Genomic DNA, 13,821 nt, shown 5'->3' with positions numbered 1-13,821 from the left:
TTTATGACCCAAAAACTAATGTCTTGCATGTAAACACATTTCATTTAATACTAAAAAAAATACTCTACAGCACATGAATAAAGTTTAATCTAATCAACCTAACTTTTTAACCCAAAACGATAAAAAACCTCCCAAAAAATACATAACCCACTCAACCAAACCATTCATTCTCCATCAAACAAGTACCATTTCCTCTGATTTTGTCCCCAAATTGCTTTAAAAAGTGAAGTTTGTCTTCTTGCCCAGCCTTTTAAAAAGCAGTCATGAACAAGCTGTTCCACACGATTAGGAAATAATCCGCGTGTCAGTGTCATCTTTCTTATGCTAAGTAGCTGCCTTTTTGAAGGCGGATCTTTTGGCAGGTCGGACCGGGACGGGACGGAGCTCAGAGTAGCGCAAAAGGAGCAGCTCAGACCAACGCTACCACTCAACGCATCAACATCTCCGTCTTCCCACTCCTTCTCCACTTCCTCGTGTCCATCCCGGATATTTATCACCCTTCGCTATCCATATTCCTAAGAAAAGACACTCGATCTGACTCAAGCACCCCTTTACCCAACTTCTAAACACTTTAAACAAAGAACAGAGGACGACGCGAACAGAAGGGAAACCCGCCAAGATGGATTACTTTGACTTTTGGGAGACAATCTCACATGTTTTAGGACTCACCGACTGCTATTTTTGAGCAAAAAATGGGTTGGAAATCGCCATTCCGAATGGACAACTCGTCATTGAAGAAAACCTATGTGGGATTTATGTTTTTATTCAAGTTCAGTCCGGTTTAACAGACTTTGAGGAGTGACCATGAATGATTTGTTCGTCTTTTGAACAGCTCAGAATGAGTTCCGGACTCCACTTGGCGCTGTTGTTGGGGCTGTTGCGCATCAGCGGGGGTTCGGCTATCGGTTCCGTCGAACCGGAATGGCCGGGAGAAGGCAAGTGTCAACAAATCGCCATCCCTCTATGTAAAGATATCGGTTATAACAGCACCCGAATGCCTAACTTGATGGGTCATGACAACCAGAAAGAAGCAGCCATGCAATTGCAAGAATTCGCCACTCTGATCCAATTCGGCTGTCACGGTCACTTACGTTTCTTCCTTTGTTCGCTTTACGCCCCCATGTGTACCGAACAGGTATCCAACCCCATCCCAGCCTGCCGAGTAATGTGCGAACAAGTCAAAATCAAATGTTCCCCCATCTTAGAACAGTTTAAATTCCCTTGGCCCGAATCGCTGGACTGTTCTCGGCTCCCTACTAAGAACGACCCCAACTACTTATGCATGGAAGCCCCCAACAACGGTTCCGACGAGCCCCCTAAAGTCTCCCACACCCAGCCGCCAGATTTCCGTCCACACCGTCCCGCCCAAGGTCCAGACCCTCGCCCAAAAGACCCAGACTTCGGCCAGACTTGCGGCAAATCCGGCAAGTTCCATTACGTTGAGAAGAGTGACTCATGCGCCCCCAAGTGTTACCCCGGAGTGGACGTCTACTGGAGCCAAGGAGACAAACGTTTCTCCTTGGTTTGGATCGCCATCTGGTCCATCTTATGTTTCGTCTCCAGCGCTTTCACCGTCCTAACCTTCCTCATCGACCCCCAACGTTTTAGGTACCCCGAGCGACCAATCATCTTCCTCTCCATGTCCTACTGCGTCTACTCCGTGGGGTACCTAATCCGACTCTTCGTAGGGGCCGAACGTATCGCCTGCGACCGAGACGACGGAGTCCAATACATCATCCGGGAAGGTCTAGAAAGCACAGGATGTACTATCGTCTTCCTCATCCTGTATTACTTCGGTATGGCTAGCTCCCTCTGGTGGGTCATCTTAACCTTGACCTGGTTCCTAGCCGCCGGAAAGAAATGGGGTCACGAAGCTATCGAAGCTAACAGTAGCTACTTCCACTTAGCAGCTTGGGCTATCCCAGCCGTAAAGACCATTGTGATCCTAGTAATGAGGAAGGTAGCCGGGGACGAGCTAACGGGGGTCTGCTACGTAGGTAGCATGGACGTCAAAGCCCTAACAGCCTTCGTGCTAATCCCACTTTCCTGCTACCTCATAGCAGGTACTTCCTTCCTCCTATCCGGCTTCGTAGCGCTCTTCAACATCCGCAAAATCATGAAAACCGAAGGCGAGAATACAGACAAGCTAGAGAAGCTAATGGTCCGCATTGGGGTCTTCTCTGTACTCTACACCGTCCCGGCTACTTGCGTTATCGCTTGCTATTTCTACGAACGCCTTAACATGGACTATTGGCGTGTTTTGGCTACGGAGAAAAAGTGCAAGGACGGTGGCGGATCTGAGTCCGAGTGCCTTTTGAAGACGTCTATCCCCGCTGTGGAGGTCTTCATGGTTAAGATCTTTATGCTACTGGTAGTGGGTATCACCAGTGGTATGTGGATCTGGACTTCTAAGACTCTACAGTCCTGGCAGAATGTTTTTAGTAGGAAACTTAGAAAAAGGACCAGGAGGAAGGCTAGTGGCGTTTTTACTAGCGCACGACCTTGCGTTAAACCTCATCCGTCCCTTAAAGGGTTGGCTAACAAGTATGAACCCACCCGGACCCCTCCTACATGCGTTTGAGCTGAAAAAAAACATGTTTAAAAGCTCTTAGCGCTGGACGTTTTTTAATGAAGAGCGCCACGATGTATTTATGCAAGCTGTATTTCACATCATGCAATGTGTTTTTGTTGTATAATGCGCAACAAGTACTGTCTTTGTTCGTGGAGGGTAGGGAAGGGGGGTTTTTGATGGTAAGAAGAAAAACACTTGGTGGTTATTTTGATGGGAAATATGTTTTAATTTCGAGTGGGATAACCAATTGAGATGTGGGGTTGCGTGAATAATGTGCAATAGATGTTTTGATTCAATGGGATAAAGAGATTGGATGGTTTTAGTGGAAGATGAGAAAGATTGGAACACCACAGACAATGGCGGTAAATGGTTGGTGATGTGAGTGTTGTTTTTAGAGGGTTTTTTTATGGAAATGGATGTCATTTATGTTGGAACTGTTGAAAAGCAGGCCTTCCTTGACCTTCTTAACTGACCTTTTTGTGAGGAAAATTTGTATACTGTAAATTAACTAAGCAGTCTGTATGGAAAAATCAGGTTTTCGCTTGTCGTTTTGGTAGCGTCAGGAAATGTTTTTACACGGATTTCCAAAAGGTTTTATTAAAACAGATTTTTTTTTTTTAATGTTGTGTTGGAGTTTTGATGGGTATTCGTTTTTGGGTGGAATATTTATGAGAGTTGAATGCTTTAAACGGGTTTAGTTTTGATTATTTTACATTTTGCGGCGATTTCAATGATTGGTCGCCATGGAAGACATTGAAAACTGTTTTTTCTGACAAAAAAGGCAACACAAACATTTAATAATCGCTTAACTGCAATTTAAAACCAGCCTTAATTGACCAGTTTCATTTTATTTTAATTAATACAAGAGTATTCTTAGCATTTTGTAGCTAGCAATGCTATTGGAATGATGTTATATTTATAGATTTAGTTTTTTCTTACATAAGAACAAAATATGAGATGACTCTGCATAATAGTGATACATTTTGCATCAAAAACATAGTATAAAACTTTAAAGATACAGTTAAAACCTCCAAAACTCTGAACATTATATTTTCTAAGCCATATTTTATGCTTGATGGCACAGGTGTCAAAGTGGCGGCCCGCGGGCCAAATCTGGCCCACCGCATCATTTTGTGCGGCCCGAGAAAGTAAATCATGAGTGCTGACTTTCCTGTTTTAGGATCAAATTAAAATGAAGAGTATAGATTTATAGAAAATTTCTTGATTTTCCCCCTTTTAAATCAATAATAAAAAAAAAAAAATCAATTTCTGTGTTTTTAGTTCAAAAATCATCTTGTAAAATCTAAAAATATATTTTAAAAAAGCTAAAATAAATATTGTTTTAGATCTATAAAAAACGTAATATTCAGGGCTTTTAATCCATTTATAAAAATAAAAAATCTAAATATTATATCTAAAATAGTCTGGCCCACATAAAATCAACCAACCCGAGTCTGCCACCCTTGCTTTACATATATCTTCTTTTAAACTATATTTAAATGTTCTCATCCATCAACACAATGAAATACACATTCTCCAAGTCTAAAAGTGAAAAAAAAAAGTTAAACATGTTCATAGAAGCTTTGTGAAACAACTTTTTGTTTCAGTCCATTCTGGTTTTCTCCTCTAGAATTCATTGATGCGTATCAATGGGGGTTGGGCTTGTTTTTTTTTTTGCTAATAATCCAGCTCTCATTCATTGCAGGATTAGACAGTTTGAAGGGTTTGACTTTGAAAAGAGGATTTCTTCCAAACCAAAACACCAAAAATCTGTCATCTCGTCTCCGCTTTATCAACCAAAACATATCAACATTTCCAAAAGACACATCTGGTAAGGCTTTAACTTCTATTATTAAGTAGATTATGCTTTCTAAATCATTAAAAGTACTCTAAAATGTCATAATTCCTGCCATTTTATAAATAAAATCCATTCTATTATTAAATTACATTGCCTAACGAACATTTCAGAGTGCTCCAGCACCCCCTGGGTAGGATTAATGTCACAGTAAATGAATTAATATTGATTTAAACACAAAATATTTGGTATATCACTTTAAATTGTTGGATTAAAACCAACATGGGGGTGGAAAAAATGTATTTATGGATTAAATAGCTTGAAATTCACTTTGCAGAGTTGAAATGTGTTGCATAAATCCAGTTTTTTTGATAGAAGAGTTGCAGAAAAACCACATAATGCTTTTTGTTCCTGAGGGCATTCAAGTTCCGGCTTCAACCCGAACCTGTTTTCACAGTCAAAAAGTCAAAAAAGCACATGACTCACAAGCTCAATATGGCCGAATCAAAGTATAAGAGTGTCTATTGATACTTATAACTTAAACAAAAAATGATGAGCTTTTCTGAGAACTTCCAGCAAGCCCACCTGGATAAGAGCCCCCCAAGGTGTCTGTCTAGAAAGGCTGTAAATATACGTGACAGTTCACCACCACCCCCCCCCCATCCCCCCCTATAACCATGCAGGCTTCACTTTTCTTTTTCTTTCTTCAAAGGAAAAGAAATTCCGCTTAGAGCAACGGTGAATGTAACTCTGTTAAAAAAAGGACCCCCCCCCCCCTCATCTAAACCCACATTTTTTTCTACCTTATGTAAGTTTTAGCAAATTTAATTTAATTTAATTATTTTTTGTAAGGTTATGATTTAATTTATGAGCTAAAGTGTTGATATTTATTTGTTAATTAGCCTTGGGTGACATTTTGTCTTTATTTTGGTTATTTAATTTAATTAAATTATTTTTTTAAGGTTATGCTTTAATTTATGAGCTAAAGTTAACATATTTATTTATTAATTAGCCTTGGGTCACATTTCTTTCTTTATTTTGGTCATTAAATCATTAAATATGACTAAATATGATTTTTTTGGGTTGAAAATAGCCTCTCCACTTAGAGTTATTGATTTTTTTATTGTTTTTTTTTTAACCCAACATTGTGGAAAGGACCACCAGATCTTTGCCTTACTTTATGAGCTAAAGTGTAGATATTTATTTCCTAATTTATTTTGGTCATTAAATCATTAAATATGACTAAATACGGATGTTTTTTTTGGCTGAAAATGGCCTCTCCACTTAGAGTTATTGATTTTTTTATTGATTTTTTTAACCCAACATGGCGGAAAAGACCACCAAATCTTTTAATTATGCCCCCTGCTTTTTTTCTGTTTATGGGATGGATTCCCATACAACGTCGATATAATCACAAAAAATCAGAGAGGCGGACTCGCGGGTTTAACTAGATAGGCCACGCCTCCATATTAATTTTTTCGCACGGTATTTGAAGAAATTTCTGCCGGTAGAAGGAGGCGACCAATTAAATGTACCTTTTTAAATCACATAACAGTTTTTTGGAATGTTTTAATAATCTAGAAACCGGAACTTGACAAAAATATGTGGTTTATGATACTTTATCAAAAAACTGGATTTTATGCAACACATTTAAATCCCATTATATTTAAATAATGCCAATTTAGGTGTTCGATTTAAAGTGGATTTCAAAAGGTTGATCCGATAAATGCTTTTTTTTTAACCAAATCTAGATTTTTTTAAAGATATCCATTGATTCAACATGGTTTTTAGTGTTAAAATCAATCTTAATTTATTCATTTTTTTAGTATAACCAAAATATAAGAAGATCAAGGCTAAGATTAAGATTAAAACATTAGAATTTTAGCAGATTAAATTTGTTTTCTTGTTCATTTTGACTTGACATGAATCAGATTTTGTTTAATTTCAGAAAATGAGACTTTTGCTTACATGTCAACGCAGAAGATGGAAGTCATTCAGGTAAAAAAAAAAGTAAAATATTGATCTCAAAAGTCCTTATTCCACTTTTATTATACATAACGACAACTAAAAACCTGTTCAGCATATCCCGACTTTTTCAACATAAAGGTTAGCATGAACGAAGCTACACGTTAGCATACGACTGTCGAACAACCCGTGACGTTATCCACCTTTGTTTTGCGAGCATATAAATCACTCTGTCGGGATGACTGGCGTCTGATTGCGGCTTCTCTTTGATCCGACTTTTTTTTTTAGGGAAACGCCCCCCCGTGTCCTCATCCTCAGCTGCCGCAACGGCACCTGTTTACCAGTCCGGGCCTGCCCTGTTTTTACAAAGCTGTTCCGAGCCTTTCAATGTCAAAAAAAAAAAAAAAAAAACTTCCACATGACACGCCGACATATACACAAAGGAATCTGACTAGCGCTCGGGGGGTAAGCGGATGCCTCCTTTGAGTCAACGTATTCGACCCTTTCAAGATGGCTACCCTGAATATAATAATTAAAATAAAAGTCTGGCGGGCCAAATGTGGCTCGTGGGCCGTAGTTTTACCCATATCTGTATTAAACAGTGGAGGTACCACTGTATTTGTAACTAGCGCCAGAGCCAGAAGAGAAAAGTTTTACAGACCCAAAGAGTTATCAAAGAACGCCATGAAAGGCCCTTCACATCCCTCAAGTTCTTCTGGTACGCAAATCCACATTTCAGAGGATTATAGTTCAAGCGTGTATGGATGGCCTTCATGTTCACAACCCATCTGCCGAGCGACGAATCAAGGGAGACACGAGTACCGTATTTTCACGACTATAAGGTGCACTGTATTATAAGGCGCACCCTCAATGAATGAATTTTTTTCCATATATAAGGCGCACTGTATTATAAGGCGCACTGTCTATTTTGGAGAAAATGTAAGACTTTTAAGTGCGCCTTGTAGTGGTGAAAATACGGTAATTGCTATTGACTTCTAGGTATGAAGTACTCACTACTTTACAGTCACCTCTAGAGCCAGCCATTGTTTATGTTTTGGATTTTTTTTGTATAAAATCTTGCAGTGAGGGAGGAGCTATATGATGGAAGATTTTGTAAACTAAGATGGCATCTGCATATTTAACAGTATTGTTTCAGTTCAGGTGTTTGTGTTTTTTTAATATCCGACAGTGGTGGTTTTTCGTTTTTGGTTTTCTGTTTTTTTCCCATATATAAGGCGCACTGGATTATAAGGCGCACTGGATTATAAGGCGCACTGTCTATTTTGGAGAGAATTTCAGACTTTTAAGTGCGCCTTATAGTGGTGAAAATAGGATAATTGCTATTGACTTCCAGGTATGAAGCACTCACTACTTCACAGTCACCTCTAGAGCCAGCCATTGTTGATGTTTTGGATTTTTTTGGTATAAAATCTTGCAGTGGGGGAGGAGCTATATGATGGAAGATTTTGTAAACTAAGATGGCATCTGCATATTTAACAGTATTGTTTCAGTTCAGGCGTTTGTGTTTTCTTTAATATCCGACAGTGGTGGTTTTTGGTTTTCTGTTTTTTCCATATATAAGGCGCACTGTATTATAAGGCGCACTGTTTATTTTGGAGAAAATTTAAGACTTTTAAGTGCGCCTTATAGTCGTGAAAATACGGTACTGTATTCATAAGCATAATAGGTCCCAGAAACGTAAAAACACAAAAGCTCACCCACTCCAAGGTGCGAGTCATTACACCAAAACAGTCCACAATAAGATCTTAAAACCCATAATGAACCGCCTTGGTGATCAAACGCGAGTGAAACGTTGAGTCTGATAGCGGCTTTGGTTAGAAAGACGGAATATGTTGACTTGCATCCATAGAAACGAGCGACTTTGAGAGGGAGATCAGACAGATTAGTGTTAACTGATGGAGACCTGAGCAAACAGAACCTCCCCCTTCTATACAAGCAGGGGGAGCCACGCATTTCCTCTGAGGACCAGTTAGTCAGGCTGAATAAAACATCAGTCAGGCGGTAAGTTCTGACACTTTCCGCTAGCCTGACTTTGCCCTTTAATAGCGCTGGAGTCTATTTTGTCTATTTCAGAAACATGCTATGCACGCTTAGCCTGAAGCGTAGATAGCAAAAGTCTTTCAAAATGTACAATAACATTATTTGTTCAGCCACAACTGTCATAAATTTAAAGTGTTGTCTTGGAAAATTGATGGCATGTTGGTCTTGTGTATTGTTGATTGGGATTTGGAAGTAGGATCAAGTATTGATACAAAATAAGATTTTTTTAAGGAATTAAATAGGAATGGTGTGTATGAGGGTGAATAAACAGGATGTTTTTTTTCACAAATCGGTTTTTATTTGTTTTTTTTTGGTGTTTATAGGAAAGGAAATAGTAAATGTGGGCGGAAACATTGGCCGGATATTCACGCTAGCCAATTTGGCAGAAGAAACTGGGTGTGATGTCGCAATAAGGGAGCGCCGTTAAATCTGGCGCTGAGACAATTTGTGGTTTTGCGGGCCACACCTCATTTACCTGAGTGATATAATACTGGTCTAATGGCATTTAGTTGAGCATCAAAACAGAGTAAGTTACATTGACAACCTGTTAAAATATTTAACTGTACTACGAATGGAAGCTTTTTTTTCATGGTTTTACCCTGAACATTAAACTTTTGTATTTATATTTCGTACAAATAGTAGTAGCATATGATGTAGACTTGATGGAATTTTGTATCTTTAAGTTTCAATGTATCTTTTATTTATATATTTTTTATTGTTTTATTTTTATTTTTATGTTTGTTAATTTATATAAATATATATATAATTTTTGGAACTGCTTTATCTTCTTTAGGGTCGTGGGGGGTGCTGGAGCCTAAATCTACAATTTAAAAAAATATATATGTTATATATATATATATATATATATATATATATATATATATATATATATATATATATATATATATATATATATATATATATATATATATATATATATATATATATATATATATATATATATATATATATATATATATATATATATATATATATATATATATATATATATATATATATATATATATATATATATATATATATATATATATATATATATATATATATATATATATATATATATATATATATATATATATATATATATATATATATATATATATATATATATATATATATATATATTAATGTATTTATTATTATTTTTTGTATGTATATATATCATTTTCTGAACTCTCTCTCTCTCTCTCTCTCTCTATATATATATATATATATATATATATATATATAAAGTTCAGAAAATGATATATATACATACAAAAAATAAATATATATTTTTTTAAATTGTATATTTAGGCTCCAGCACCCCCATGACCCTAATGAGGATAAAGCAGTTCCAAAAATTATATATATTTATACAAATTAACAAACATAAAAATAAAAATAAATAAATACATATATATATATATATATATATATATATATATATATATATATATATATATATATATATATATATATATATATATATATATATATATATATATATATATATATATATATATATATATATATATATATATATATATATATATGTGTGTGTACATATATACACATATATACATATTTATATATATACATATGTACATACATTTAGTAGAAAATTGAAAGTCTGTGAAAAATATGGAGAAAGTAAAAGTGGTAAACATATGATGTGTTCTTGGCCTGCATGGCGTGCACGTGCCAACCAGGCTGTGACGGAATTGATGATGGCGTGTGGAGAGCGAGGACAAAAGACTCGACATGAGCAACGAATTGAATATATTTCTTGTACAGATTCGCAGGAGGAGAGAATGATGGCGGATCTGCCAGTGATTGTAAAAACTGCAGCGAGAAAGCAAACGCACGCTCGCTAAACTAAACAGAAAGAGTGACGCCACAGAGGGGGATCACATGAAAGGAAATAACACGATAAATTGTCACAAAACTTGCCGACAACATGTTGACAGAATAAATGGAATTCAGACTTTTGAAATCCACAGCGGGTAACAGACACTGACAAAAGCGACAAGTTTGTGTCGAGGAATTGTATTGAATACCTGAAATCAATGAGGTACTGTACTTAAGTCCTTTTTCATTGCTAATTAGTCACAGGCCTGTTGTTACTTCAATTCATGTTAGTTCTTAATTTATGATTTCTAAAAAAAAAATTGTCCTCCCAAAAATGGCATCCAAAAAAATTCTGAAAAATTTTGTGGTATGCATATCATGTCAAAAACTGTTTATGTACCTGAAGCATTTAAATAGTACTTCAATCTGGTATCAAATCGAAGCAAACCAAGACCCAATCCGGTATGCAAGTTTAGTTTAGAATTTTGTCACTGTTAGCCAATCCTAAATAAGACTAAACCAGACTAAAACTTGCACAAAATAGGTCTTTAACCCGCTACCCAATCCGTCAGTATCCACTTACTTAAGTCCAGAAGCCGTACTGCAATACATTTTGTCAAATGGCTTTGATAATGTGATTGGTCCCCACGTTTTCCCCAATTGCGACTTTTCAGTTAAATTCGACTTGGCAGGCAGAGAAGAAGAATGTCTTAACATGCATTTACCAACAAAAAAAATCATGTCTGGGCTTTCTTCATGCTTGTTTAACAGCCACAGGACTGGAAGCAATTTGAGATAAGTACTGAGTACTTCAGGTTTGGAAGTGCATCGGATACCAGGTCATGTGATCATTTGACGACTAAATCAAGTGTATGAAAATAAGAGAGGCATTTGCAGTTTTCATGGGAATACAGTCAGAGGTACTAAGGGAAAATTTGTCTAGTTACCGGTCTGTGATTAGCAGCACGTTTGTTATTTGAACCAATGTCTTTTGGTCGCCGGTCTTTTGGTCGCCGGTCTTTTGGACGCTGGTATTTTGGTCGCTGGTCAAATTGGAGAGTTTATTGTTGAAAGCAGCTCTCAAAATTATATTCATGAGAGATAGTTTAATATCTAAGAGAGTGTTTAATATCTAAGTACTGTTTAATATCTAAGTACTGTTTAATATCTAAGTACTGTTTAATATCTAAGTACTGTTTAATATCTAAGTACTGTTTAATATCTAAGTACTGTTTAGTATCTAAGTACTGTTTAATATCCAAGTACTGTTTAATATCTAAGTAGTGTTTAATACCTAAGTTCTGTTTAATATCTAAGTACTGTTGAAACCAGCTCTCAAAATTATATTCATGAGAGAAAGTTTAATATCTAAATATCTACTGTTTTCAACAGTACTTAGATATTAAACAGTATTTATATATTAAACAATACTTAGATATTAAACAGTACTTAGATATTAAACAGGACTTAGATATTAAACAGGACTTAGATATTAAACAGTACTTAGATATTAAACAGTACGTAGATATTAAACAGTACTTAGATATTAAACAGTACTTAGATATTAAACTCTCAGTCTAATATATTAAACTCTCAGCCTAAGATATTAAACTCTCATGAATATAATTTTGAGAGTTAGTTTCAACAGTAAACTCGACGGCGACCAAAAGACCGGCGACCAAACGTCCAAGCATCAATATCTTAGCAGTCCAATCCTGTGTTTATAGTCAACACTTAAAAAAAAAAAAACTATGTTGATCTCACTAAAAGGTCATCAAAGAAAACAAAATATTCAAATAAAAACCACATAACCACATAATTTTGCCGGCAATATATTCCGAGAAACAGAAAACTAGCATCAATGTCTTGTTTTGTGTTGTTTAGTGTGGCCCATTTGATATAGTAGCTATCTTAAGAATTCAAAGTAACACAGAGAGTTTTTCCTGTTTATTTTCTTGCCTGCCATGTTTTTTCTTATCTTCCCAAACTAGTATCAGAAAATGAAGTCTACTTTAGCTTAGCTCAATCCTCTCTGTTGGATCTAAAGACTGCAAAAGTCTAAAGGGGAGGTCAGAAAAGGACAGCAAAAGCTTCTTCTATATGACCTAAGTCACTTTTGAGGACCACTACAAGGGGGCACGGAGTCAGTTCATTTATATTCAAGGATTTGACCTGCAGACAACAGTGGTGTCAGTCAGGTTAAGACAGCTGTGTCTCGTTGCTTTGTACCCTTTTACGAAAAAGCCAGTTGGCCGCCCGGCACCCCCTACATTATACGGTTGCCATGGTGAACAAACGAGTCCAATAGCATTCTATTTCACTTCTTCTCTAAGAAGCTCCCAAGTAAAAACTATTGAAAACTGTTTAAATATCTCCAATAAAACATATCACAACACATGGCAATTATTTATCCTGTTTTTTTTTTAATATTGTGGGAATCGAGTGGGTGGATTGTTTCAACGTTTATGCCAAAAGATTAATAAAACACTAAGATGCACTTCTTTTAAATTCTGACTGTTAAAATTTGAAGTCAAGGTTTAAGAAAAAAATGATTGCGGTTAGAACAGGGGTGTCAAACATACGGCCCGCGGGCCGGATTCGGCCCGTCTGGTGGTTTGGTGCGGCCCGGGGAAGAAAGCTGCATTGTATAAAAAAAAAATGAATTTTCTTTACAATTTGTAGTTCTTGTATTATCCGCTAGGGGCGCAGCGTTTTAGTATGTGCAGACAAGATGAATTGACATTTATTTATGTGCTTATGTTATTCTCTTGTTCATAATATATTGTTCATAATGTAAAAGAAAATTATGTTAATAAACATTTTGATAATTTACACATTCTTTGCACTAATTATTAGTATTAGTGACTAATACAAAGGGGAAAAAAAGTGGGCTTATTGTTAGTTCGATGTCATTTTGCAATGAGTTTACTGGTCCGACCCGTTTGATCTCAAATTAAGCTGTATTCGGCCCGCAGACCGAAGTTTGACACCCGTGGGTTATAAGAAGGAACCCAACGATGTCTTTTGTAATGGAAACTAAGTAACTGTAATTGGCAGGATGCCTGTTCAATGTCTTGTTGTCATAGAAAAATGTTCCTAAGGCCAATTTCAAGGAGAAGAGACTGATGGGAAAATTGCAGCTGTTTTTTTTCTCCCTTTTTTAAACAGACAAGCTGGAGACTGACTGGTTGCTCTCAGGTGGAAGGGCATGTTTGTGCCTCGCCAAACATGTGTGACGGCTGCTCCTATCGGCACTGTAATTACAGGCTAGGCATAAATCACAGAGAGGTAGGACCTAGAAAAAGCTTAGGCCAAGTGGGTCAAGACACATACCTTGTCCTTCCCTAGAAATCCTCACTTCACCTGCCCCAGTTTGGCTGATGGGGGCTTTGACCTTTTTCCAGATATGTTAATCAGACACTTAATGGCTTCTGTCATTTCCTTATTCCAATACCCTTGTTTTCTAATAAGGCGCCATTCAAAAATATGCATTTTCTGAAACTAATAGAAAGGTTGCGTGCTATTTTGAGCTTGTAATGTGAAACTTGGGTGGAGTTTGGAGTTGTTTTGTTCTTAT

The 13,821-nt window shown here is 36.5% G+C and overlaps 1 protein-coding gene and 1 long non-coding RNA gene across 2 annotated transcripts; both read left to right on the top strand.

The window, feature by feature from the left end:
• Positions 1 to 361: 361 nt before the first annotated feature.
• fzd10 (frizzled class receptor 10) lies at positions 362 to 3,650 on the top strand. The gene has a single exon (XM_077715717.1). It carries the CDS (start codon positions 809 to 811, stop codon positions 2,579 to 2,581), a length of 1,773 nt encoding a protein of 590 aa, XP_077571843.1. The 5' UTR covers positions 362 to 808; the 3' UTR covers positions 2,582 to 3,650.
• A 518-nt stretch (positions 3,651 to 4,168) lies between these two features.
• On the top strand, positions 4,169 to 7,213 carry LOC144195638 (uncharacterized). Its single transcript, XR_013326115.1, has 3 exons — positions 4,169 to 4,403; positions 6,316 to 6,365; positions 6,621 to 7,213. It is a non-coding gene; the product is annotated as an uncharacterized LOC144195638 (long non-coding RNA).
• The last annotated feature ends 6,608 nt before the right edge of the window (positions 7,214 to 13,821 follow it).

Source organism: Stigmatopora nigra, chromosome 4 (genome assembly GCF_051989575.1).
Source record: "Stigmatopora nigra isolate UIUO_SnigA chromosome 4, RoL_Snig_1.1, whole genome shotgun sequence".
Taxonomy (NCBI): Eukaryota; Metazoa; Chordata; class Actinopteri; order Syngnathiformes; family Syngnathidae; genus Stigmatopora; species Stigmatopora nigra.
This window is presented reverse-complemented; position numbering and strand designations above follow the sequence as displayed.

Coding starts and splice junctions, on each gene's coding strand:
- fzd10 (XM_077715717.1), top strand. CDS start 809: ATGATTTGTTCGTCTTTTGAACAGCTCAGAATGAGTTCCGGACTCCAC.